General features: G+C 42.9%; 1 protein-coding gene across 7 annotated transcripts in view; it reads left to right on the top strand.

Annotated features, from left to right (window-relative positions):
- Positions 1-26,123, top strand: part of PIKFYVE (phosphoinositide kinase, FYVE-type zinc finger containing) — an 83,185-nt gene that overhangs the window by 18,126 nt on the left and 38,936 nt on the right. For 4 of the 7 annotated variants that reach the window (XM_053362978.1, XM_053362970.1, XM_053362961.1 and 1 more), the window contains 11 exons: positions 951-1,066; positions 6,549-6,720; positions 7,602-7,809; positions 10,568-10,657; positions 11,800-11,935; positions 13,880-14,037; positions 16,620-16,731; positions 16,953-17,000; positions 22,446-22,593; positions 23,039-23,206; positions 25,627-25,689. In XM_053362978.1, coding sequence (XP_053218953.1) covers positions 951-1,066; positions 6,549-6,720; positions 7,602-7,809; positions 10,568-10,657; positions 11,800-11,935; positions 13,880-14,037; positions 16,620-16,731; positions 16,953-17,000; positions 22,446-22,593; positions 23,039-23,206; positions 25,627-25,689 — 1,419 coding nt within the window. The remainder of the gene's footprint in view (positions 1-950; positions 1,067-6,548; positions 6,721-7,601; positions 7,810-10,567; positions 10,658-11,799; positions 11,936-13,879; positions 14,038-16,619; positions 16,732-16,952; positions 17,001-22,445; positions 22,594-23,038; positions 23,207-25,626; positions 25,690-26,123) is intronic. The other 3 variants (XM_053362986.1, XM_053362995.1, XM_053363005.1) reach the window with 3 other exon arrangements.

Raw genomic sequence — 26,123 nt, 5'->3', positions numbered from 1 at the left:
TGTAAAATACGCCCGACTTACTAAAATGAATGCAAGTTAGTACTTTGGTCATGTAACTGTTCGCAGCTCCTGATGAACACTTCTAACAGTGAATTCCTGTGTTTTTTATGGATTACCATGCAGCTGAAACAGAGGGTTGTAGTGAACTGCTGAAAAATTATCCAGTAAATTTGTTAAGATGTGTGCTTTATAAATCTGTTTTTGAACAAATTTCCAAATGTTGATAAAAACACAATACGGTCAAAACTCCTATTACTGTATTCTGTTTGTGGTGTATGCTATTCTACTGTAAGGAGGACTTTTTGCTAAATACCTCAATATGAATGTTGCAGTAACAGTTCCAGTGAAAGCGACAAAAGGAAGCTTATTCATATACATAGATTTGGTTTTTAATTCCTCAAGGTGTGTATGTTGAGGAATGTAATACAGGCAAGTTTTTTATGTGCTTCTTTCATGTTACTTATCCTGACACTCAAAATAAACCGAGAAGCACTACCTATTTTTCTGAACTTCTTAAAAAAACAACCTGCTGATCTCATGGAAACCAGCCATACTGGTAACAGAATAATGGTTCATGGTTGAATCTGAGGGCTGTTTTCCTAACTTATGCTTTCTTGGAGTTAATTTTTTGTTAAAATCAGTCAGGCTTTCTTCTGAGTAAGTGGGTTCAAATTCTTTACTATTAGAACTTCCATGTTGGAAACATGTTTTGATGGATGGCAAATTTTATACCTTTCGGATCATTGCAAAATGCCTGTTTCTCATGCAAGGAAGCAACTCGGCTCTGAAAAAGCTCCTCCAATTGTTCAGTATTTACTGTAAAAAGTTTGCATCAGTGTCTGTTTAAGAGAGTTGAAGTTATATCTTCTGCATTCTAAAGAGATGTCCATTGATAGGCAACACAAAGAAAATATCTATCTCAAATGGTAACTAATGTCTCTTGTCCTCAGACAATCGAAGAAAAGAACCTCCCCTTGGCGGTCATGATCCTCGAACGGCTGTTCAGCTTCGAAGCCTCAGTACTGTTCTAAAACGTCTAAAAGAAATCATGGAAGGAAAAAGCCAGGTAATGCTTGAGGAGGAGGGAGAGGTGTTAATGTGATGGAACACATGTAGTGTTTAGTGTTTACGAAAGACTGTCTTGTTCTTCGAGTCAATACAGAGATCGAAACAGCACTACCCGCTGCTGCAAGAAGTTCCCACAAGCCCTTAAGGCAAGATTAAGCCTCACTAATTTTGGCAGCTTCCGGATGAAACTAATTGCTTGCATAGATGAAAATGAGCTTTCAGCCTAATGAGACGTGCTTCTTACAAAATGGTAGATTAAAACAAGGTTGAGAAACTCTTTTGGCCTAGTGGTCCACATATTTATCTTTCCACCAACTTGGACAGGTGGGCGATGCCACTCACCTGTCCGTCACCTGACGTCAGTTGACCGGTGGGTGTTCTTGCTCACCTGTCAGAGTCAACCCTTGGGGGTGGGGCAAGGGGTCTGCTTGCCAGTGTATCCTGCACTGGAAATGCTCTGGTGAACCACCACCCAGCAGGAGTAAACTCTCTGTTCATCAGCTGATGAATGGAGGTCTTAGTCTTGCTCTCTGCTTCACCAGCCGATTGAACCCTCCCCCCCCATCAGCCGATGTCACCAAGTGATGCCAGCTGATTGACTGGTGGGCATGGTTAGGGGGTAAATGGCCTCACATGCCAAATTGAAGCCCCTGGGCATCCTCACCCCTGGCTTACAGGCAAAGCTTACCTTCCTGGGATGGTAGTGTTGGCTGTTTGCAGTTTAGTAGCGTAGAGAGCTTGCTGGGGAGACCATGCATTAAAAAGAAAGGACTCAAAAATAACTTAAACTAGGTTTTAATAAGAAAAACAAAAACTCCATTTACACTAAATACATCAACATGACCCAACCACCAACCCATCCCCCAGGGTAATGGGAGAGCTAGGTGCTGCTCCTTATATACTACACCCAAATGCTGACACACCTTAATCAAATACAACTCAGCAGCACCTGCTATGCTTCACAGCTGTAAAGCTGGGTCTTGTTATCTTACTCTGGCCCTTGCTCTGGCCCCTTAAAGACATACACATCGGGTGCAACAATGATGAACCTTTACATTTAAATAAACCATTCAACATTTCCCCTGCGGTTCATCATTGTGGAACAAAAACATAAAGCATATTTTGTACATGTCTTTCATGTGTAACCTTTGGAAGTGCTTTAGTAAAAATGTCCGCAATTTGATTGTCACCTGGAACATATTCAAATACAATCATTTCGTCAGCAATTAGTTTCTTTACAAACTGTAAACGTAACCTTAAGACTCTAGTGCGCTGCGTATTGGTCTCTGAACACAGGATAGCAAGTCCGCTCTGGGAATCAAGGTAAACTTTTACTGGTAGTGTTACTTGCATCTGTAGGTCTGCAAATACTTGCAGATACCATTCTACATCACGAGTGGCCTGAACGCATGCACATAATTCACTCTCTGTTGTGGAGAGACAAATAATGGTTTGTGTCTGGGACTTCCATTCAAATGGACAACCGTTATAACAAAGCACCATACCAGACACACCCCTGCAATTATTTTGTTCCACTGCATGAGATGCATCGCAGAAAATTTCAAAACCTTTGTCAATACATGTTGTAAACTGCAACCTATAATGTTTGGTGTGTTTAAGGTACATTACCACTCTCTTAAGAGCAGAGAAACATTGTGTAGTAGGCTTTTATATCTAGGTGATAAACAGAATGTCCACGTTGTGATGCATCTTTTAACAAAAGCTTAACTGTTTCATATTTTACGCTTGGTGAATAACACAAATCATAATCTTCGCCTGGAATTTGTTGAAAACCCCTAGCAACTAGGCTTGCTTTGTACCTTACAACTTCATTTTTGTCATTCATTTTAACTCTATAAACCCATTTTGAATCAATAAGTCTCATATCTGGGGTTTGTGGTACAAGAGACCAAGTGTTATGCTCTTTTAAAGAAGCTATCTCAGAGTTCATAGCTTTATACCAATTTGCAGCTTGTTGCTTAGGTAATTTCTGAACATCATTGTAGCTTTTTGGCTCAAAAACTGCCTTATTGGCATACACAGTATTAAAATGTTCATCTGCAAAACGTTGTGGCTTCTGTCTCTTTCTATCTGAACGTCTCAGTCCGGAAGGAGAGTCAGACTCCTCAGACTTAATGGGACTAAGTGAACCACTAGTTTCAGATTGTAAATCATTGTCAGATTGAAGAGATGCCTGTAGGCTAAGCTCACGGTCAGAAAACTCAAGAGAATCTAACCTCCCCTTGGGTGCCTGTGACTTTAAATCATCAAACAAATCAGATTCAACAGACTTTTTGTCTTTTTCCATTAATTCAGAAGCACCATTTCCTGCTGCTGCTGCTTCTTCCTCTTCTTCCTCAGTATTATCTATACCATCAGTATCTTGGAAGACAGCAACTCCATTCCAATTTACAGTTTGTATCATGCTTCTGGTAATATGAAATTTGCCAGTTGCTGGTATGTAAATTCTGTACGCCCCCTGCTGGTAGCCCATTAATTTTCCCTGGACACTACGTTCACCCAATTTCTGCTTAGCGGGATAATGCATAATTACATCTGAACCCCAAATGCGTAGGTATTTCAGATTAGGGCGTTTTTTAAACAGCTTCTCATAGGGGGTGACATCTAAACCAGAATGATAACTGCGATTTCTAACATAACAAAACGCATTAAGCGCTTCAGCCCAAAAGTCTTTGGGCAGATTAGCATCGTGCAGATACGTTTTAACCCCTGCCTGTAGGTCACGCTGCACAACTTCAACAAGCCCATTTTGCCAGGGACTTCGGGGGCAAGATAACTCATGAGTAGTCCCCTGCGCTTCCAGGAATTTCTCAAAATCCTCAGAAACAAATTCCCCACCCCGGTCAGAAAACAGGTTCTTAATTGGTTTGTTAAAGTGCGTTTTTACCCAGTTGCAAAAAACTTTGTACTTCTCAAATGCTTGGGACTTCTCAGCTATTGCATAAGTCCAACAATATCTACTATACTGGTCTATCAGAGTAAGCCAGTACTTAGAACCTCCTAATGATGGTGGGAGTGGCCCAACTAAATCACAATGTACACGCTCAAATGGCTCAGTTACTTTCCTATCTGAGCACCTACCCTTGCGTGCAACCTTAATCTTATTCTTGCAACAAGATAGACATTGCATAAAGAATTTACATGGTTTTAAGTTGAGGCCATTAACAATATTCTTTGTCTTAATTACATCAGCAAAATTCAGGTGTCCTAGAATTCTGTGCGCCTCATGGACACACCCGGAATGTGGCCTTACATTCCTCAACCCCTGGCTTGACTGTGCTGCTCTGCAATTTATAGGCGATTGGGAGTAGGTGCGAAAATACAGTCTATATAAACCATCAGATTCCCGGGCATATAATAGACGTTTGTTCCCATCGAAAAACTCACACATTGACTTTAAGAAACGCACAGTTATGCCTTGACGAGCAAAGCACCTTACTGATAATAAATTGTCCACTGACGGGCAGTAAATGCAGTTCGCTATTGTAATGTTTAAAGAGTCAAGTTTAACAGTACCCCTGCCAAGCGACTGCAAGACTTGTGAATTGGCTAAATGTACATTACCAATTTCCTCTTCGAAAGAAATAAACAAGCTTCGATCGTTGCAAATATGCTGAGATGCTCCTGAGTCCACAACAAAAGACTTCCACTTGGCACGTTTAAGTCTTTTACGATCTGTTGTCCTAGCATGGAAAACTCGTGGCTCGTTTCTGTCTCTACTATACGATGTCGGCTGCTGGGCTGACGACCGTGACTGACGAACAGAAACAGGCTTGGGAGTACTTTGCTTTCTTTTGGATCTGCAGTCCTTTGCAAAATGTCCTTGTTTATTGCAGAACCAACAACGCTTTGCAGCTTTAAATGCAGTTGTATCACCACAGGTTTGCATATGGCGTTCCTCATTACTTCTGGAAATAGGAGTGCTTATGGCACAAGCCTCCCTTCTGTCCAACTCGCCCATTAATCTTGCCGTCACCCCTTCCACAGTTAATTGTGCTGGTGGAACAGCAGATATCTGGCTAGCTATACCATCAAAGTCCTCATTAAGGGAACAAAGAATGATAAAAACATACTGAATATCAGGTATGTCCATGTCCCTTCGAATTAATTCGCCGCGTATTGCCTCCAGACGTCTCAAGTGTGCTGCCAAATCACCACCAGGCTGCAACTTCGTCTGGTACAACTGCTTGAAAAACGTCAATGCAGATGCTGACTCTTTTCTAACATGCACTGCTGCAAGACTGTCCCACATTTCTTTGGCAGTTTTCTTATTTCTTATATAGACTACTTGCTGGTCACTGACTGCCAAATTAATTATCGCCCTGGCTTTTGCATCTCCTTTCGACCAAGCATTAGTCACAGGGTCAGGAGGGTCATCAGTTACATAGGTCCATACTTCTCTAGAGGTCAAAAGCGCCTCCACCCGAAAAGACCATAAACTATAGTTCTCATCTGTTAGCTGTGGGAAGACCAGAGCCTTCTCAGCTTCAGGAACCCAGTCAACCATTCTGGAACTCTTCCAGACCCACAGAACTACGCTAACAGGAGAAGGAGTTTTCAAACCTTTCTCAGAGTCCAAAAATATGCAGTCATCCACTCAGCAGCTGGGCCCATAACCAAAGATGTTGGCTGTTTGCAGTTTAGTAGCGTAGAGAGCTTGCTGGGGAGACCATGCATTAAAAAGAAAGGACTCAAAAATAACTTAAACTAGGTTTTAATAAGAAAAACAAAAACTCCATTTACACTAAATACATCAACATGACCCAACCACCAACCCATCCCCCAGGGTAATGGGAGAGCTAGGTGCTGCTCCTTATATACTACACCCAAATGCTGACACACCTTAATCAAATACAACTCAGCAGCACCTGCTATGCTTCACAGCTGTAAAGCTGGGTCTTGTTATCTTACTCTGGCCCTTGCTCTGGCCCCTTAAAGACATACACATCGGGTGCAACAATGATGAACCTTTACATTTAAATAAACCATTCAACAGGTAGGAATCCTTTACTGGATCAGATTGTATAGTTTTTATAATAACACCTGGAAAATTATTTTGGCTTGAGTAAACCATCCCTGCATATTAAAGAAGAAGGCTGCCTTTTAAAGGTTTGGTTGAATGGAGGGAGGAGCCCTCTGCTTAATGCCTTTAACATTACATATTTCTGCTAGGATGCTCTGGAGGAATTGCCTGAGTGTGATCAGAACTTGTTGAATGGCTGGGCCATTGTCTACTGGGCTTAAACTTTTACTTGGTAATTTAGAGACTGTGCTGTCGGGCAATGTGTCTAAGAAGGACTTGCGCTGGGAAATCTAATTAGCCAGTTACTGAGGAAATGTAATCTCATCACAGCCTTGTGACTTCTCATGGTATTGTTTTAGCTTCGGAGATAGAAATATCCTACATAAATCTGTTGCCTTGTGTTGTGACCAGGCTAAATACTTAATTCCCTCCCCAGGACAGTGATCTGAAGCAATACTGGATGCCGGACAGCCAGTGCAAGGAGTGCTATGACTGCAGTGAGAAATTTACCACCTTTCGCCGCAGGCACCACTGCCGGCTGTGCGGGCAGATTTTCTGCAGCCGCTGCTGCAACCAGGAAATCCCTGGGAAATTCATGGGTTACACAGGTAAGGCATGAAGCGTTCAAAGTCTCAGCCTTTTTAGGGGAGGGGAGAAAGTTGCCTTTGTTTAAGGGCTGAGCATGGAGCCTTTCCAAATGGGAAGTGTGCTATGATGGGCTCCTTCATCGCTTCATTCACAGTTCCATGCAAAGTTAAAGGAAGGACACTGTTAGTTGTGGTAGCAGGTCTTTCCCTGCTTTATATCTACCTCTGAAAGAATTTGCTCCCTTGCATTCATAAATGTACATTATGCAGTTATTTGGTGGGGGTGCAGTTGACTTCACAGCATGAGCGATGGCACCTTGAGGAGTGCATAAGGCGAGGGAAGACTTCCTCATACACACATTAATGTGCCCTTCCTTTGTGCTCTGCCTTCCCTTTCTAGTATTGTTATCACCCCACTTCCTGGCAGGCCGAACTTGACAGGTGGGTGGGGCGTGATGTCACGATGGTGTCAGGTGATGCTGTGCTTTGAAGTCCCAGTGGTTGGGACTTCAAAGAGCAATTTTGCTTGAAAGCTCTTTTGCTGTTTGTAAAAGGCTTTCAGACAGCACCCCCCCCTTTCTGTTAGAGCCTTTGAGGCTGAAACGGGAGTGAGGAGGCAATGTCTGAAGCACTTCGCCAAAGAAACTGTTTTTCTTCCTTCCCAATCACCTGATGGGGAGGCGGGGGCAGGGAGTCCTTTTTGGAAGCAGTGGCTGCTCGTGGAAGAAGCCTCACGTACAGTGAATGCTTCCAGGAGGAGGGAACTCCTTTCAACTCACAGCTTCTCACATCGTAGAAAAGCCTGGCAAGAAAAACAAACTCAGAAAGTAGACTTTCTTTCGGATCCTTAGTTTCCCTGCTGTAGAGGGCAAGGCTGTTCAATCTTTCTTGTTTTTCGACAGGTGACCTCCGAGCTTGCACTTACTGCCGTAAGATAGCCTTAAGCTACGCTCACTCCACAGAGAGTAACTCCATTGGGGAAGACTTGAATGCTCTGTCTGACTCTGCCAACTGTGTGTCAGTACTGGATCCTGGGGAACCGCGGACTCCGGTTGGCAGCAGAAAAGCCAGCCGCAACATATTCCTCGAAGAAGACCTTACCTGGCAAAGGTATCAATATATCTGGTTTGGCGGGGAATCCACTTAGTTTTAAGTGTTTGGAATATCTTTTGTCCATCCAGCCACACAATTTGTCTGCGATATTCTGCTTGAATGCAGTGGTCCTATCACACTGGCTGTTGCTATGGTATTGTGTTGATTTTGCACATCAGGTTTTGATAAGCCATGGCTTCTGTCAATAGCGGAATGGCTTAACTGACTTTGCCATATTGTCATCTTTGCCCCTTCCTCTGCAGTTAGGTTGTTAAAGCCTTCTATTGTGTCTGTCTCTCCCAGCAGATGCAGTCTCTCTCTACACCCAAAGGCTTAAACATTAATTGTGGCGTAAGCTTCCTTGAATGAGAGTCTACTTCATCAAATGCCTGCAAAACCAGACACCACAATAAACCCGTTACAGTGGTACCTCGGGATGCGAACGGGATCCGTTCTGGAGCCCCGTTTGCGTCCTGAACGCAACATAAGCCCACGGTGGCGCGTTTGCGTGTGCCACGTTTTGCTGCTTCCGCACATGCGTGTGGCATCATTTTGAGCGTCTGTGCATGCGGCGAAACCTGGAAGTAACGCGCTCCGTTACTTCTGGGTTGTTGCGGAGTGCAACTCGAACACGTTCAACCCGAAGCACATTCAACCCGAGGTATGACTGTAGTCTGCAAGGTGCCACTGAGACACTTTCCTCTTCTGACCCCAAAGGGCTTACAATCTTATGATACACACAAGGAAACAACAGCAGAAGGGGACAAGTGTAGGTGGGCAGAGAACATGCCATTAATTCATTGACACATATCTTCAGCTTGGTTACTACTACAACAATTTTAAAAAACCCCTGTCTGCTGCTGGGTCCACATGCATGCTGCAGTCAAGCAGCAGACCCAAGTAGAAGGGAGTCCCCGTCCCCCCCACCGCCCATTCTTCTCCCTGGGTATGTGGGGCAAGGAAGGAAATGTCATTCTTGCCACAGGCTTGCTGGCTCAGTTGTTTCTTAAAGCAGCTTATGGCGTTGTGTGTTTGGCTTCCACATGCATAGCTCAGTTGGCAGAACATGATCTCAGGGTTATGGGTTTGAGCCCAGTTGGGCAAAAATATTCCTGTAACGCAGGGGTTGGACGAGATGACTCTCGTGGTCTCTTCCAACTCTACAATTCTATGGTTCCTCACCCCATGTGAGCAAGGGGGTGGGGAGAACTGTTGCAAAGGAGACTTTTGGGTCAGACCTTCTGCTCCTGCATTGTTCCAGTGGCCTGGATCTGCTACGATGGAAATAAGCACAATATGGTGGTTTCATTGGCACAGCAGAGAGTTTCTAGCCCCTTCAAGGTTCTATCAGTTATCAGTTTTTATGTAACAGTAAGGTGTATTTACTGTTTTATGTAAACAGTAAGGTGTATTTATGTATATGTAAGCTGCTTGGGGATCTTTCAATAAGTCTGATGGATGTTGATGAAAAAAGTTGCACGATTGGACATGCTTTGAGCACCCGAACTTTCCTAGCTTGAATCTGAAAGGAAGAGAGGCATATTTTGTAAATCTCAAAGTGAATTTAGACTGCTCTTCTCGGTCCGAGTCCTTTTAGCAATCCCGCAGCTTTATTGAGGCTGGAATTCTGTAAAAGAGTTCAGCTGAGACATGGGTTTGTGGCTTGTGGATCAGGTTGCAATATGTTAACATTAACTGCTGCAACTAAGAGAATCCTCCAGCAACATCTGGAGGCAAACACTGAAGTTGCTCATCAGTGATAAGCTGGAGTAAAACATCTGACCTGCGGTGTGAGGGATAAATCCTGCCTTGTTTCTTTTTCACTTTCTAAATTTGAATACAGCACCCTCTGCTGTCTGTGAGTTGAAAACAATTATTTTCAGTAGTGTCAAAACATTGAGAGATTGGCGTATGCATTCCCCAGCCAGCATACTCCTGGAACTGAACTCTCAGTATAGAGGAGTGTCTCTGAGCATGTACAGACTGCTTTTCCTTAGCAGCATTGGCCACTGTAGACAACTTCTGTTCTCCTGGAGGGCATTTTGATGTAGGTGGCACCTCCTTCCCCATCCCTGACCAAAAGAAACTCGGCTTGCAGAAATAATTGAGAGCAATTCTGGGTGGCCAACAAAACAGATTTAATATTTCACAGCCCTGGATTACTGGGATATGTAACCTGCCCTATTCTTTTCAGACTCAAATTTATAAAAAGACTTTAAAACCTCATATTCCCGACTGCAAAATTCTAATGATATTATGGTGTGGAGTGGGGAACAGTGATGCATAGAGAAGATTCTTGTTATAGTTGTACCTTGGAAGTCAAAATGAATCTGTTCCGGAAGTCCGTTCGACTTGCGAAACGTTCAACTTCCAAAGCAAGGCTTCTGATTGGCTGCAGGAAGCTCCTGCAGCCAACCAGAAGCCACAGAAGCCCCGTCGGATGTTTCGATCTGGGGTTTTGATCTTTCAGGAGCTGGAACGTTCAACTCCCAAGGCATTCAGGAGCCGAGGTACAACTGTACTTTTAAATGGCTTTGTTTTTAGTTACAAAAGTTCCGCCTCCCCCACAGCATTTGAGAACTTGTTGCTTGCTATAGCTTTTAAGGAAGCACTTTAAAACATTTCTCCTTTCGAAGAACAATTGTAAAGAATATAAATCCGCTGCTTTTTAAGTCCTGGGAGAACTCACTGAGTTGTAGCGTTATAATGATGGCTTGCTTTAATTGCAGTAATTTGATGCTAATTGCTGCTTAAAAACAGTGTCATTTACTTGCAGCTTGATTCACCCAGACTCTTCCTCCTCCACTTTATCGACACGTCTTGGGTCTGTTCAGGAGGAAGCAGGGAAGTCTCCTGCTCGGAACAGGTGAGCCACCCACCCTCATGCTTGTGTGTGTAGATGAAGCTGCATCTGTGGAAATGGCACACTGCGGATCCTGTGTAAAGTTTATTTCTGCAGACGAAGTCTTAAAATGACATTGACTTTCCGTCGAAAGATGATCGTGTCCTTTGGTTATGGAGCGACATTACGACGATATTTGCTTGACATCACTGTGTTGTCCTCGATAGATGGCAAGAGACCTGCAAACACAGCGTGAAGTCTATAGTTCAGGTGTCATGCTGAGTGAAATGACATCAGAGATGTTGGACAAGTGGAATAACTTCCCAAATGCTGGACCTTTCTCTAGGTGGTTGGGGGATTTAGTGGGCTGTTCCAAAAGGTTGATAGTGACGCATTTTTGTGGACCAAGGGTGTTCTTGCTGGTCCAAACCTTAGCCTTGCTAGTGACCCAGTATTTGGGGTGGGTGCGCAATTGTATGTGTTGCTGTCACCTTTCTCACAAATCTTGATCTTTGGACATATACGTCATACGTCCTCAGGATTTTGGGGAGGTTAACTTCCAGGGCTCGTTTCTTCTCTCCAGTAGATGTACAGATTACTGTATTTTTTGCTCCATAAGACGCACTTTTTTCTTCCTAAAAAGTAAGGGGAAATGTCTGTGCGTCTTATGGAGTGAATGTTTGGTCCCTGGAGCTGAATTGCCCAAGGGCAAAAAGCAGATCATGGTTTTTTTTTGAAAGAGGGAAGTGGGTGTTGAAACAAAGCTGCTGATCGTTTGTGGGGAGAGAGATAAGGGACGCTAGAGATAAAGGAGGCTGCCTGGGAGAGGGGAGGTAATGACAGCAAACTTGCAAAGGGGGGATACAGGAAGACTAAAGCAATAAGGTGAGAAATATCAAGGATCCTCCTTACTATTTGAGGAAGGGGGAAGAATTTCACTTGGGACAAATCAGCTTAATAGTTTTGCACTGAGATCCCAAAAGCTTACTTCCAGTTGCTGATTTTCAAAACGCTACATTGACTTTGTGAGAGAGATAGAGAGATGGGCATTCCTTGGGAGGTTCCTTACATTACCTAATGTTGTAAAATCTTGGACCTGCTCTGTTAAACTTTAATTTTAAAGAGCTGGAGTGAGCTTAAAGGCATTGTTTTCTTTCTCCTGCCAGATCAGCCAGCGTTACTAACCTGTCCCTGGATCGCTCTGGATCTCCCATGGTCCCTTCCTATGAGACATCTGTCAGTCCACAAGCTAACCGCACATACGCCAAGGAGGCCAACGAGGACGAGCGCAAAATTCTCCTGGTACAAGTCAAGCAGTTTTTTTAAAAAATCTTTCATTCTTCTTGCAGAAATCTGTAGTGTCTTGCTGCTTTGGGGCTCCCTGTTTCTTAGGTGCAGTCACCTTGTGCTGTTCTCTGGTTGCAGTTTATGAACTGTTGTAATGCTATTTGCAACCCACCCTGATGGGCTATCCCATTTTATCTTCATTATAATCCTATATGTATGTATGTATGTTTGAAAAGGTACTTTTATACCACTACCTAGTTTTTGAAGAAATTTAAGAGTTTTCACCTTCAGCATGGAAAGATTAGCAACTTTATATATATATTTTAAAAACCTTTAAGGAATTGCTAAACCCTTGTGTCGTTAGGTCTGAAAATGCAACTGCGGTGGTTGTTTGAACCATCTTTGCAAGAGAAAATGCTAGCACTTTATTTTGTTTGTCTCTGTGTGTGTGTGCGGTTCCATGCCATTTTCTGACTTTTATGCCGTCTAAGACTATTTACATATTTAATTTATTGCATTTATAGCCCACCTTTTTCTCCCAAGGAGCTCAAGGTGGTGTACATGGTTCTCCTGCTGCTCAGTTAATCCTCACAAACTACCCTGTGAGGCTGAGAAGCTGTGATTGGCTCAAGGTCACCCAATGAGCTTTGTGGCTGAGCGGGGATTTGAACCCTGACCTCCCAGGTTTCTAACCACTACACCACACTATCTTTTTCTAGGATACTGTTGCTTCAGTAGGACTAATTTATATGCAAGCATGCATATTGCGCTTAAGTAAGATCCCCTCTCCCAAATGATTTTCAGCTAAATATCTCAACTACTTCTGTTGAAAAGTATTTTGTTTGAGATGACGTCTCAGACAGGCAGGTGGTTGCTTGATGTTGCCACCCTGGACTCCTTTGGAAGGAAGGGTGGAACAGAAATTTAATAATAGTAATGATTTGTATATAATTTTTGAATGAGTGTGCATGTCTGAATTATCCCTAATTATGATTTGTAATACACTGTGGGATTCACTGCTACTTCAAAGGCCTGCCTGATGTAAGGGAGACCCAAGCAATCTCTAGTTAGCTGTTCTAAGTGTGAAGAGCACAAAATGTTCAGCAGAGCTTTGTTTATTGCTCTACCTGAAGACAGAATCAACAGACGGACACACATGTCTGCTGGTGAAGAAGGGAAGTTTAATCTTTCTCCCCCTTCCGCAAGCGCTTGCAGTCAGAATAAAAAAAAGATAACAATAAGATACGGGCCAAGTTTTCTCCTGATGCAGATACGTACTCATGTACGATGTGTATACCTTATTTTTTGCTCTATAGGACGCCCCCGACCATAGGACGCACCTTGTTTTAGAGGGGGAGAACAAGAAAAAAAAAATCTCCCCCTCTCTGCTCAGCGCCCCTTCAGTGAAGCGGCAGGAGAATCAGAGCCCCTTCCATTTCTCCTCCCGCTTGGCTGAAGGGGCGCTGCACAGCACTTCCTCTCTGCTGAAGCCAGGAGAGTCTTCAGCAAAAGGAACCCGAAGCCTTCGGAGCGCAGCGCGAGTTCCCGCTGCACTCCAAAGGCTTCAGGCGGCTATCCCTGAAGCCTGGAGAGCGAGAGGGGTCGGTGCGAAAGCAACGTGTAGCCTCCGGAGCGCGGAGAGAGCGTTCCCTTTGCGCTTCAGAGGCTTCGCGTTGCTATTGCTAAAGCCAAGGAGCCTGCATTCGCTCCATAGGACGCACACACATTTCCTCTTAATTTTTGGAGGGGAAAAAGTGCGTCCTATAGAGCGAAAAATACGGGTACATAGCCCTGCCTTTTTACGAATGTGTATAACAGAACACTGCCTTCGGTGCATCGCGGGGTGGGGACGGTGCAAATCACTTGCAACAGATGTAAACAGCACTTCCCAAGACGGCAGGAACACTTAAGCCCACCAAACAGATGCTATCTAAAAGTGTCATCACTCTTGCCTCGCAGGACTCAGTCCAGCTAAAGGACCTGTGGAAGAAAATATGCCATCACAACAGTGGCATGGAGTTCCAGGATCATCGCTATTGGCTGCGAACGCATCCCAACTGTATCGTGGGGAAGGAGCTGGTCAACTGGCTCATGAGGAACGGCCATGTCACCACCAGGTACTGGGCAACCCTGAGTTCATGACTGTATCAGTACTTCATGGCTCAGGGGATTACTGGGCTATTATGAACTAGTTATATCCATGAAGGGAATGTGTTCTCTGTATTTATTTTTTTAGATTGCAACCAAATTATGAAATGCGAACGGTATTATAAAGCATAAACCCTCAACCCACCCATCCCCATCCCATTTCTAATCCAAGGTAATTTTGCTGGGTAGAAAATGCTACTCTGTTTTCGTAAGGTAGTTGTTTTGGGGCTTGTTCTAAATCGGTGGTTCTCCTTCTGTGAATGTAATATAACCGCCATTCCTCAAATTATTATTTTGCTTTTTCTGCTGAGTCCCAATATGTTTTAAACAATTATTCCTAATTATTATAACCCCTTGTAGTCTGCATTCAATTAAAATGTGTGCGGTCCTCAGCTTACTTTTCTTCCTTCCTTCCATCTGTCCATTTCACTATGATCTAAGTATGCTGCAGTTGAAAAAATAATCAGCTTTTAAAAGAAGAATCTTGTCCTGATAGGGAATGCACCAGGTGAACCTCAGGGTCCCTTTCACCTCCACAATTCTGTGATTTAAAAATATTCCAATATTGCTAATGTGTCATAGCCTGCACGTTCATATTTGTGTTAATATTGTACTGCTTCCAAACAGCAGAACACACAGAGTGTTCTAAAGTGAAAATATGTTCCTCTCCAATGAAAATCCTTCCAACGTTGACCGTTTATGAACCATGCTATGTGGACCAGTTTTATTTTATTTTAAAACATGTACAGTATTTTTCGCTCCGTAAGACGCACCTAGTTTTTAGAGGAGGAAAACAAGAAAAAAAAATATTCTGAATGAAACAGTGGATGTATGATTATTGTGGTTCATGCTGTGGCTACAGACATGTGATTTGATGGTGAGTTTGGGGTAGCCCAATGCAAAAATCCTGAGAATCCATGTGGATCTGTGCTTTGTAACCACTTTTTTGCACCATTGCAGCCCCACGCAACAGTGGGTGTGTGATTTTTTTTTGGTGCAGGCTGTAGCCATGGACATGCTATGTGACCTGATGGTGAATTTGGGGTGACCCAATGTAAAAATCCTGAGGATCCATGGGCTTTTACCTCCCCCCTCCCAGGCAGCCTCCTTTATTGCATCCCTTATCTCCCGATCCCACTGTTCAGCTGCTTCCTTTCAACACTCCCTTCCCTCTTGTTTGCCTTAGTGTTTTTTCCTTAGCTGGAGCAGTTTTTTACTCCTCCTTTTCTTCTAATTTCTCTCCTCATTGATTTAGTCTTCCTGTCTCCTCTCCTTGCAAGTTTGCTGTCTTTACCTCCCCCCTCCCAGGCAGCCTCCTTTATTGCTAGCATCCCTTATCTTGCTTGCAATCACTTGCGATCAGCAGCTTTGTTACAACACCCCCTTCCCTCTTTCAGAAAAAAGAACCATGATCTGCTTTTTGCCCCTGGGCAATTTGGCTCCAGGGACCATGTATTCACTCCATAAGATGCACAGACATTTCCCTTTACTTTTTAGGAAGAAAAAAGTGCATCTTATGGAGCAAAAAATACGGTATATGCTATTTATCTGGGAAAACCCATCCAAAACAATTTGCTTTCATCAGTCCCAGATAGGAGTTGCTATCCTAACCATTTGGAGAGAACCAGATTATGGAAGCCTGGCTGGGGGCTTCTCCATGCCTCCACTTGCCCTGTCATTTTCCCGTGTGGAAACCCGATTGTTTGCACTGAATTGGAACAAACGGCCACTGGATTTCCCATGGATTTCTGTTTGTTCTGATTTAGGGCCCAGGAGACGCCTGTCCCAGGGAAGGTGTCGCGGCAAAGGCAAAACCACTTGGACCAGGGCCTAGAAAGTGCGGGTCAAGTGGGAAACTGCTTGGAGCTATGCTTTTTAGATTTGCTAACTTACTTGGCCAAACCTTTATTAGGAATTGCAAATCAAGCTGATGGACAGTGCCGAGATGGCAAAACTGACTGGAAAACTCAGAAACCAAGAGGATAAAACTTTACAAAAGAATGGGAGAAATTTATAAGCTACTTAGGAGACCACTGTAAGCAGATGGAAACAAGAACAGGATTTTCATTCGGTTGTAGCATAAAAATCACTATGGATAATATGGTTTGATATAAGAATTGGAGTATGGATGAATATGCAGTTGTAGATGTTTGAAATGAGACCCCATGGAGGGGATGAGGGGAAGCCCTGAGATTTGGAAAATCTCTTTATATAGATATGTATGTTTGTTTTACTTTTTGTTTATCTGTATTTTGTATTTGTAAAATCAATAAAAATGAATACAAAAAAAGAAAAATATTAGGCATTGCAATAAATGCCTAATAAAATGAATTGCCTCATAAAACATCCACGTATAAAATTTTAAAATATATACAAATAAACAACCATGTAAAATAGTAACAACAAGGATTTTCATTGGAATTTCTTCCCGCTAAATAGTGTCTTTTACAAACAATAAAGACTGCAACTCCATATTTGTGAAGCTTTCACTTTGGGCTTATAAATGTTTTTGGTAACTCACTTGCGATTCGAAACCTATCTCTTTTTCCAGAGCTCAAGCTATTGCAATTGGTCAGGCTCTGGTAGACGGGCGCTGGCTGGACTGTGTCAGCCACCACGATCAGATTTTCAGAGATGAGTATGCGCTCTACAGACCACTGCAGGTATGGATTTTGTGTGTGTGGTGATTTCACATGTGACTTGGGCTGCTGAACGAATTGCTTTATGCTGTGTAGTGGTTTTTGACTTTTTGTTCACCCAGATATAAAGAAAATCCTAATGGCAATTTCCCCAAGGCTGTGTATTCAGGCAGTGCATTTGCTTGTTTGAAAAGGTGTGCAAAAGCAACTCTGATAGGTCACTAATGTAAACTAATTCACTTAAGGTCAAGAAATGTAGCAAGAAGGCTGCGAAACCTTCCGTGAAAAGAAAGGTAGGCATCTTCCAGGTAACTGGAGAAGAGAAGTTGGTGGATCGGGAGGAAGTGGGATGAAGGGGAAGTTTTTGACAAAAGAAGTGACTTTTAGAAACGAGACGTATCAAGCACAGATCGGTTTAGGCTGTCTCAGAAAAAGGGGTTTTGTATTAGATTGTTTGCCCCTCAAAAGCTTTCTCATTAAGGGCTTTGCGACAGCCTTAAAGACACCCGTAATACAAATTCAAGGAAGAGGCTGAGCAATTTAGGTATTTGCTAATGGCCCAAATGTTTTGACAGTAGTGGCTTCTTCACTATGGGGGTGAGGTGTAGAGGTTACGGCAAAGACCCTGGTAGCTTTCTGACAAAGTAGCATAATTTATGAATGTACCAAAAAGTGAGGCATGATAGTAATTGGGCAGGTACTCAATGAGAATCATTGTTTACATCGAGGAACTTCTGGCTTGCTCTGACACATTGTGCCAGTACTCCGGGCTAGTGGGGCATCTGGAAGGGAAGCATAAATCAAAATGAATCATTGCTTGGTGGACAGCCCCCCTCCCCCCATGTCCTGAAGAAGATAATACAACACAATCAATGGGCGGCGGGGGGGGAGAGAATTCACCCACTATTGGATTTTTCCGCAATCTTTTTTAAAAAAATGAAATGCCTGTAATGCAGTGCTGTTGTGGGGGAATATACCCTGATTCGTTTAGCTGCTACTTTCTCAAGTTGCACTCCGATGCCACAGCCAAGACTTTCATTTGGCTGGATGTAAGTGCTGCTTGATGGGACATGGGTGGCGCTGTGGGTTAAACCACAAAGCCTAGGACTTGCCAATCAGGAGGTCGGTGGTTCGAATCCCTGCAACGGAATGAGCTCCCGTTGCTCGGTCCCTGCTCCTGCCAACCTAGCAGTTCGAAAGCACCTCAAAGTGCAAGTACCTTCCCGGCGGGAAGGTAAACGGCGTTTCCATGCGCTGCTCTGGTTCGCCAGAAGCGGCTTAGCCATGCTGGCCACATGACCCGGAAGCTGTACGCCGGCTCCCTCGGCCAGTAAAGCAAGATGAGTGCTGCAACCCCAGAGTCAGCGACGATTGGACCTAATGGTCAGGGGTCCCTTTACCTTTACCTTTAAGTGCTGCTTGAAGACTGGAGTTGAGGCATTTCTGGTGCTTTAGTCGTCCCTGGTTCACACTGCTGTTGTGAGATTGGACAGGGGCGATGTGGGACTATGTGGAGTGACATGGGATCTGCCTTGGGTCTAGGGCAGGCATTCCCAAACTCGGCCCTCCAGATCTTTTGGGACTACAACCCCCATCATCCCTAGCTAACAGGACCAGTGGTCAGGGATGATGGGAATTGTAGTCCCAAAACATCAGGAGGGCTGAGTTTGGGGGTGCCTGGTCTAGGATGTGCATATACTGCAGTACTCAGTGAGGCATGGTGGAAGATGCTGTCTTTGCTTTCCCAGAGCACCCGACTGCTTCTTTTTCTAATCTCTGTAGCAGCAGCTTGAGGACAAGAGCCAGTTCACATGTAATGCCTTAGTAAGCCAGATCACGGCTTAATGTGAGCAAGCAAACACTCCAGGACTGCTGAAGTGAAGATTGCGGCCACTGGGCCTCTTCCCTGGTTGTCCTGCTCCCAGGGCTGCTATCCAGGGCTGAACCATGGTTTGGCTTGCATTACATCTGAACCTAGGCTCATGGTTTGTCTTGCTCCAGATAAACCACAAACAGCAAACCAAGAACAAACCTTGGTTACAGATTCTGTTTTTTCTGGAGCAAGACAGTCCACAGACCTTGGCTGGATGTGATGCTAAGCCAAAGAGTGGCTCAGCCCTGGGAGAAGCTCCATTTGCTCATTCATGCCAACCCATGTTTTCTCTTAGTGTGGTATGTAAACCTGTTTATAGTATGCCAGCTGATCTGCCTTTATTTTTGCCTTAGTTGCAGGTGTAGAATCAAATCAGTTTGACTCAGGGTGAAATCTGGTGACCAGGGGTTGTGCAAGTGCCAAAAAAAGGCCACTGTCATTTATATATTAGAAATGAAAGTGCTGGAATGAAAATGAACTTTTTTTAGAGGGTGTGGGGAAAATAAGGGACCCCTTTTCTTGTAATGCTGTGAAAACCTTAGTAAACTATAGATAAAAAAAGACCTGTGTGATAGTGGCTTAACTCTTATCTAAAAGAGAAGGTGTTTAGCTTCTTTGGTTGCCAGAGAGCTCCTTTGGTTGCAAATGTGTGAATAATTCTGGGCGGAATCTTGGAAGCTTGAATGGTTGCTGAATACAGCTCCTTGTTGCACTCTGTGTGTACCAGAAATTGACTGAAGCTACAATCCTGTATACATGCCCATCAAACAATGTAGTCCTTGTTTCCAAACAACTATGCAAAATGGAGAGAAATTATGTAAAACTTGCTTAATTTGCATCACCAGCGAATGCAAATACGAAGCGAATTCTGCCTTTGTTTGTTGCAGACTTGAACTTAGCTTGGTGCAGTTTTTTTTAAAAAAAAGAAATCCTTAGTGCAGAGTTCCTATAGCCCTACTTATTTATGGCATTGTTAAGAGAGCTTATGCTTGACAGACCCACCTGGGAAGGAATAAAGCCATTTGAATCATTTAAAGTGTTTCAGGAGCGCTGAACCTGAATTATATACACACATAATTTGAGTCTTTTCGTTCTGCCTTCGCGTTGAAACATGGTTCAAGTGCAATTCCTGGAAGTTCTAGACCTCACTTTAGAACTGCATTTGTAGAGTTAATCTGTGGAAAGGTCAGAGCTGGCATTGTAGATGGAACAGATTGATGTCACTTTTTGTTTGGTCAGCTAGAGAATTGCTCAAGTAGTAAATGCGTATCTTTCCTCCATGGGCAGAGAGTACTAACCTTGGGGCAAAGGCTGCATTTCAGCACAACACCTTGGCTGTGTTCCCAGGATTTGAGGAGCTGCTAGCTACTGTTTAGGTACAGAAGGGAGCCTGCCCTGCTGGTTTCCTGTGAAGTTTCTTATGAATAATATGGGTGTGAACAGAATGAGAAATCGCCAGTGGGGCTCTAAAGCCTGTAGAAAAATGTGTATGTTTGGGGCAGGTGGGAAATGTGGCCAACTGAATTATTGGTTTTTTACTTAAGGGATTTTGTTACAGAGTTTAGCTGTTGTAGTTGGAAACCCCGACATACTTTCCTGGTGCCCCACATAGAAGTATCTAAAGAGGCTGCATATAGTTTTCAAGATTACGGGATGATTTGGATGCCATATTTAGTGCCTTCTAGCATGAACATGGTCGTTTATACACCTAAATATATATGGCTTTCATGCACATTTCAATAGCCTGTATGATTTATTGGGTGGATACAGAGATTTGCTCTCCATTCAGATTGATGGGAGAGAATTTCCAGTACTGGAAAATAGACAAGATGAGACAAATTTATCCAATGCAGAAATACTTTCTTTGCTTTAGTCTTCTGATGGGCCACAGTGTTCTACAACAAACAGTTATCCATCTCTGTTTTTGGAGAAAAATAGATGAGAAGCCATTCCTATGGAAGACAACCCTAGTATAACTAGGTTTCTTCAAGTGATTTGAAACGTGTTTTTTCTCCTGAGCTGCCAGAATTATCTACTTAAAGTCTTGCAATTTCAATGGCTACATAGCTCTTTAGTTTACTTTTACTGTCCAAAATATTAACAGTTCCTTATTTATCACTAGTCTATGACTAGCTTTTTTTTTTGCATATTCGACACTGAATTGTCATTGTTCTTTTTTTCTTTCAATTTTATTGTTTATTTTACAACACATACACACATACTCATAAAACTAAACATAAAAGTAATAATATACAATAAAACAAGAAATACAAAATACAAATACAAATAAAACATAATAATGTACTTACACTTACACAATCTTACACAGATCCAATAGTCAACACTCACTCTCTCTCTATATATATTTCAATTCTTTTCTTCCAGTTGACTTCCTTCATCCTCAACACAGTTCTCTTTTTATTTTTGGTAGACTGCCTTCTTCTTAGTTCATTATTACCCCATTTTCTTTCTGTTTTTTAACTTTTATACCATAATTTATTTTGCAGAAGTTAATCGAAACAAGTCCAAGTATTAATTTGAGGGCACTGCTTTTTAAAGTATTCTCTATAGTTTCCCAATTCTTTTTGAATTTTTTGTTTGGGTTGACCCCAATGGCTTCTGTCAATCTAGCCAATTCAATATAATAAAAAAAAATTATCTTGCCACTCTTTTTTTGTTGGTATTGTTTCTTTTTCCAATTTTTGGCAATTAGTGTTCTCGCAGCCCCTGTAGCATAAAGGAATATTTTCTTATTATCTCTGGCTATATCTGTGTCTAATATCCCCAATAAAAATGAATTGTCATTGTTCATGGTTTCCTGATTATTATATGTATAGATTCCAATTATCTGATATTTTGTCAACGTATTTGTGCTACATATTTATACGAAATTCATGTGACTTAAATATATATCTATGCACACTTAAGTTTTACAGACTTTTAGATTTATCCCTTCAGAGTAAGCTTACATCTACCTCTGCCCCCCCTCACAGTCCCGTGCAGTTCCTGCTCTTTATCGTATTTCTAGAACTCTTTATTTTTCCTTTTGCAACATTAACATGCGCAAACACAATCAAATATAGAGAAAATGGAATTGCTGCTTGCAGAAAAATGGAACCTGTGGCTCTCCAGATGTTGCTAGACTTCTCCAACTTCCATCACTGTGTCCCCAGGTAAATTTCAAGTGGTGAAAAAGCCCCACTTAATGGGCCATTGGTACCATCAAAGGCCTGCTACTATAAGTTCACTGAAGACAATATCATTTGTCTCCATACTGATATTGATGCTAATAGAGTCTCTGGTGAGATGTCCAGTTCTGCGGGTAAGACCTGAGGATGTGAACAAGGTGCTTTTGACTGTCCATTGTATTATTGGCCCATCCTGGGGGCTCACCAGGTGGGTCCAGGGGGTGGTTAATGCATATTTGCATGAGCAGGTTGTCCTGACTGCCTTGTGGGGGGGGGCCCTTTCTACTTGTGTATTGTTTTTATGATTGATATTATAGCTGCAAACTGCTCAGAATCCATTTTTGCATGTAAGTGGAATATAAATTCAGCAGCAGCAGCCCTGGCCGTTGATCCTGGTGGCTGATGGAAGTTGAGAGTCCAGCAACATCTGAAGAGCCACAGATTCCCCACTTTTGTGCTTTGCGGTCAGTTAACATTATTTTGAAAGTTACACTTACCTTCCCCCGCTTGATTGTTCACATTTATTTTGGCTCACCTGGTATAACCTAATCCAGTACCTTCCAAAGCAAATAGTAAGAAGAAAGTTTGGTATTAATTTGTATATTCTAATGAAGGAATTGTACTTAATCCAATGATGCTAGCAAATAGAGTGAGAGAAATGTGTGTTTCTCCCACAGAGCACAGAATTTTCTGAAACTCCTTCTCCAGACAGTGATTCGGTCAACTCGGTGGAGGGCCATTCTGAGCCATCCTGGTTCAAAGACATCAAGTTTGACGACAGCGACACAGAGCAGATTGCAGAAGACGGAGATGATAACTTGACCAGTGAGTGTTCGTGTCTGTTTTCCGAGGATATCTGTCTTAATAGCAAGTAAAAGCTCTGCCTTGCTGCTGCTGCCTGCTGCTGTTGTAGAAATAAACGCTTTTATCTATTTCTTTTACGGAGATACAGTATCTTCTGTGTGTTTGGCTAGATTTCCACACACACCCAGATTCCAAATTGGCATAAGGTCTGCAGCTGTTTGGGCATCTTGGTCCTAACAGCAGCCCTGCTTTAAAAAAAAGGAGCAACTGGCCTCAAAACACCATCCAAATCATGAGAAACGCCAATATGCAAGTGGATGAAATTACTGTCTCTCTCTCTCTCTCTCCAACATTGCACACGGTTTAATTGAGATCATTTCTCTCCTTTCCTTGATCCCCCGTGAATACCTATTATTTGAACCCCCCTTCTCCTTCCTGTATCTCCCCCCCTCCTCAAACCTAAAAGATTCTGCCAGTCCTAGCAAGCGCACCTCAGTCAGCAGCTTCCAGTCTGCCATGGACAGCGACTCAGCTGCTTCCATCAGCCTGAACGTGGAGCTGGACAACGTGAACTTCCATATCAAGAAGCATTCCAAGTACCCCCACGTGCCCCCTCACCCTGCCGACCAAAAAGGTATGCGGTAGTTGCCACTCGGAGTCACACGTGATGAAAAACGGGGCCTAGGCAGCCTTGTGCCCAAACACCAGCTCCTCCTGTCCCCCCACTGGTCTTATTTTCTACTCCTCCTTCCTCTCGCATTAGGCCACTCTGCTTTTGAACCACTGTAGACAACGCGTTTTCACATAGCTTTTTTGACAGGCCATCTTTTGGCCACAGAGAGCAAGGATGTTTTGAAGGACATCTTCTGTTTCTCAGTCACTTGTGCTGGATGCAAATGTAAGGCATGCCTGGTCCCAGGGCTGGTTTGGTTTTTTTGCCGGAACTCAGTTCCGGCACCTCTCAGATGCCATTATAAGAGAACAAGGGAGGCGTTCATGGTGAGGTCTGGCACGTCTTTTTGTAGAAAAATAGAATTGGCTGGTACCATCTAGAGCTCAGTCCAGTTGGAAAGACCAGAATTCTGCTGTGTTCAAGTACTGGTGTTGAATGTGGCAGGCTTGGGTTCAGGCCGACTTCGCCTCAGACCATTGTCTGTCTTCATACACAAGATTTTATGTCAGTTTGGTCTACACCTTTTAAATGGTAGAGAAATTACAATCTTTTATCATGTTAAAGCTTCTGGGCTGCTTTATATAACAGTTTTACATGTAGCAATATTGATATCCCTTCAGCTTTTTTGTTAAAATAAAAGTCTGAAAATAAGGCCTCTTAGTAAAAATTATAATAAATCTTTGATTCTCTTCCCCTGCCCCAAGCACTAAAACTCTGCTAGTGGTATTGATCTTAAGATGACCTTTTCATCTTCCTCGTTTCTTTGTCATCAGTTCGTGACAAAACCACAGTGGGACCTCTGGGGCTTTGCTTCTGTAAAATAATATGTATAAGAGGAGGTAAATTTGCCTGTGCCCACTCTTGCTCACAGGTAAAAAGGGAAGTTAACAAGAGTAACTTTGAGATACTGTAATTCAGCATGTGGCTGAACTCCTCCATGCCTAATAACATTATGCAATAAACGCCTGCTTACTAAAATTCTTTATTAGTTGCTGTGTGGTGAAACTAATTTCATAAAATAGCTTTAGTAATAGAAGTTCTTTTTTCTGGTTTGTGAATTAACATACTGTAACACCCCCCCCCCCGTATTATTGCATGCTTGTCATGTATATTGAATGCACCCGGAAAGTTTTGTGTTCATCAGGAAAACAAACTGTAAAAATCTGTAGTATTTATGCATTATGCAAAACATCTAGGAAATTCAGTTCTAAGTTCATTGTTAACGTTTGCATAGCTGCTGTTTCAGATTATGTGGGAAAACAGCAAATCCACAAGGTAACTGAGACTATTGAATTTAATCCTGGTGTAGATCAGGAGTATCTTTGCAAGATGAACAGAAGCTTATAGTAAACCTCCCCAGCAAGACCAGAACGATGCTAAAATGGTACAGGGCACCTGGAAGCAACGTTTTACCGCAAGACAGTTATAAATTAGCCTGTGGCGTCGCTTACTGTGATTTCTTTTTTTGTCTCTCAACTTGCACAAGGAATCAGAAATGTGTGCAAAATGTTGAGTGAAAGCTTACCCAGATGCTTTGTCATTGGCGATTGCCATTTTTCTTCCTGTAGCAAGAACCGTAGATATTTTAGGAAAGCACAAAACACAGATAAAAGTTCCTCTTGAAAGTGCTACAGGAGTTTGCAATAGGTTTGATCCAGAACCTGCTTTCTTGACTCCTGCTGTGGTGCTGGCAGACTTGACCAAAAGTATAGGAGGAAGAAGACCAGAGGATGAGGAACCTCAATGGTCTAACTTCTCCATTCCTTCTAAGCTGGTCTGAAGGTGAATGGATGAGATAGGCAGTGACCATGAAAATATAATTAATACGGGCGTGCATATGAAATTATTGTGGCTGGGAAGAATTAATATTATGCGCCTGGCTTCTTTACTATACAGCTTTTGGGCAGTGCTGAAGACACACCTGTTTATCCTGGCCTTAATGACTGACATGTGTGATTTCAGGGCCTACGCTATTCTTGCCACTGTTCTTTGTATGGTTTTAATTCTGAATTTTACATTGTAGTAACCCACCCTAGGACCTGTTGGTGAGGGGTGGATAATAATAATAGTGATAGCATCTGTATCCTTGCTTGGCCTCCACGTCAAAAGACCATGAAGCCGTGGAACATGTGTAAATTGGCAAATGGGCTCTTCCATGTCAATCTGGTTCCAGAACTGCTTTAATGCCTTGTTTGACACGTCATCAAAACAAGGAAAGAAAACGAAGATTCCCTTCACTTGAACATTTTGGAGTTGTTACTACAACAGTGACTAAAAATACAGCATGAGTCATGCCTCTCTTTCTCTTGTGGAGTGGGCGTGTAAGCCATATGATTATAGCCCTGTGTTCCTGCCATCTTCATATTTCTTTCTCCTTTCAGAGTACCTGATTGCCGACAACGGAGGACAGCAGATGATCTCAATAAGCGACGCTTTTATCAAAGGTGAGTTGAATGCCGGAAGAATGTTCCCCCTTGGACATGGGTTTGGATGTTGGGTGAACATCTCTCTCTCTCTCTCTCTCTCTCTCTCTCTCTCTCTCTCTCTCTCTCTCTCTCTCCCCTTTTGCTGAAGAGTTTTGAACACGTCAAATATTCTTGCCCCAAAGCTTGATGAAATCTGTACAAGTCTCTGCTTGTGTCTGTGAATATGATGAAACAGGATGCTTCTGGGGGTTGGGGTCTGTTTTTCCAGTTCTGTTTTAAGCTTCTCTCTCTCTAAACACAGAAAAGAAGCTACCTAACACTCGCTTGAACTGATGACTTGCGCTTGTGATACATTCCTCCCCCTTGTGTCATGCAACTTACGTCAATATCTATTTCCGGGTTTCGTCAGATGCTAGCCAAGCAGAGAAGCAAGTGCCGTAGGCTTTTAAGAA

Source organism: Podarcis raffonei, chromosome 1, assembly GCF_027172205.1.
Source record: "Podarcis raffonei isolate rPodRaf1 chromosome 1, rPodRaf1.pri, whole genome shotgun sequence".
NCBI classification, from domain to species: domain Eukaryota; kingdom Metazoa; phylum Chordata; class Lepidosauria; order Squamata; family Lacertidae; genus Podarcis; species Podarcis raffonei.
The sequence above is the reverse complement of the archived record's forward strand: the minus strand, read 5'-3'. Positions and strand labels throughout refer to the sequence as shown.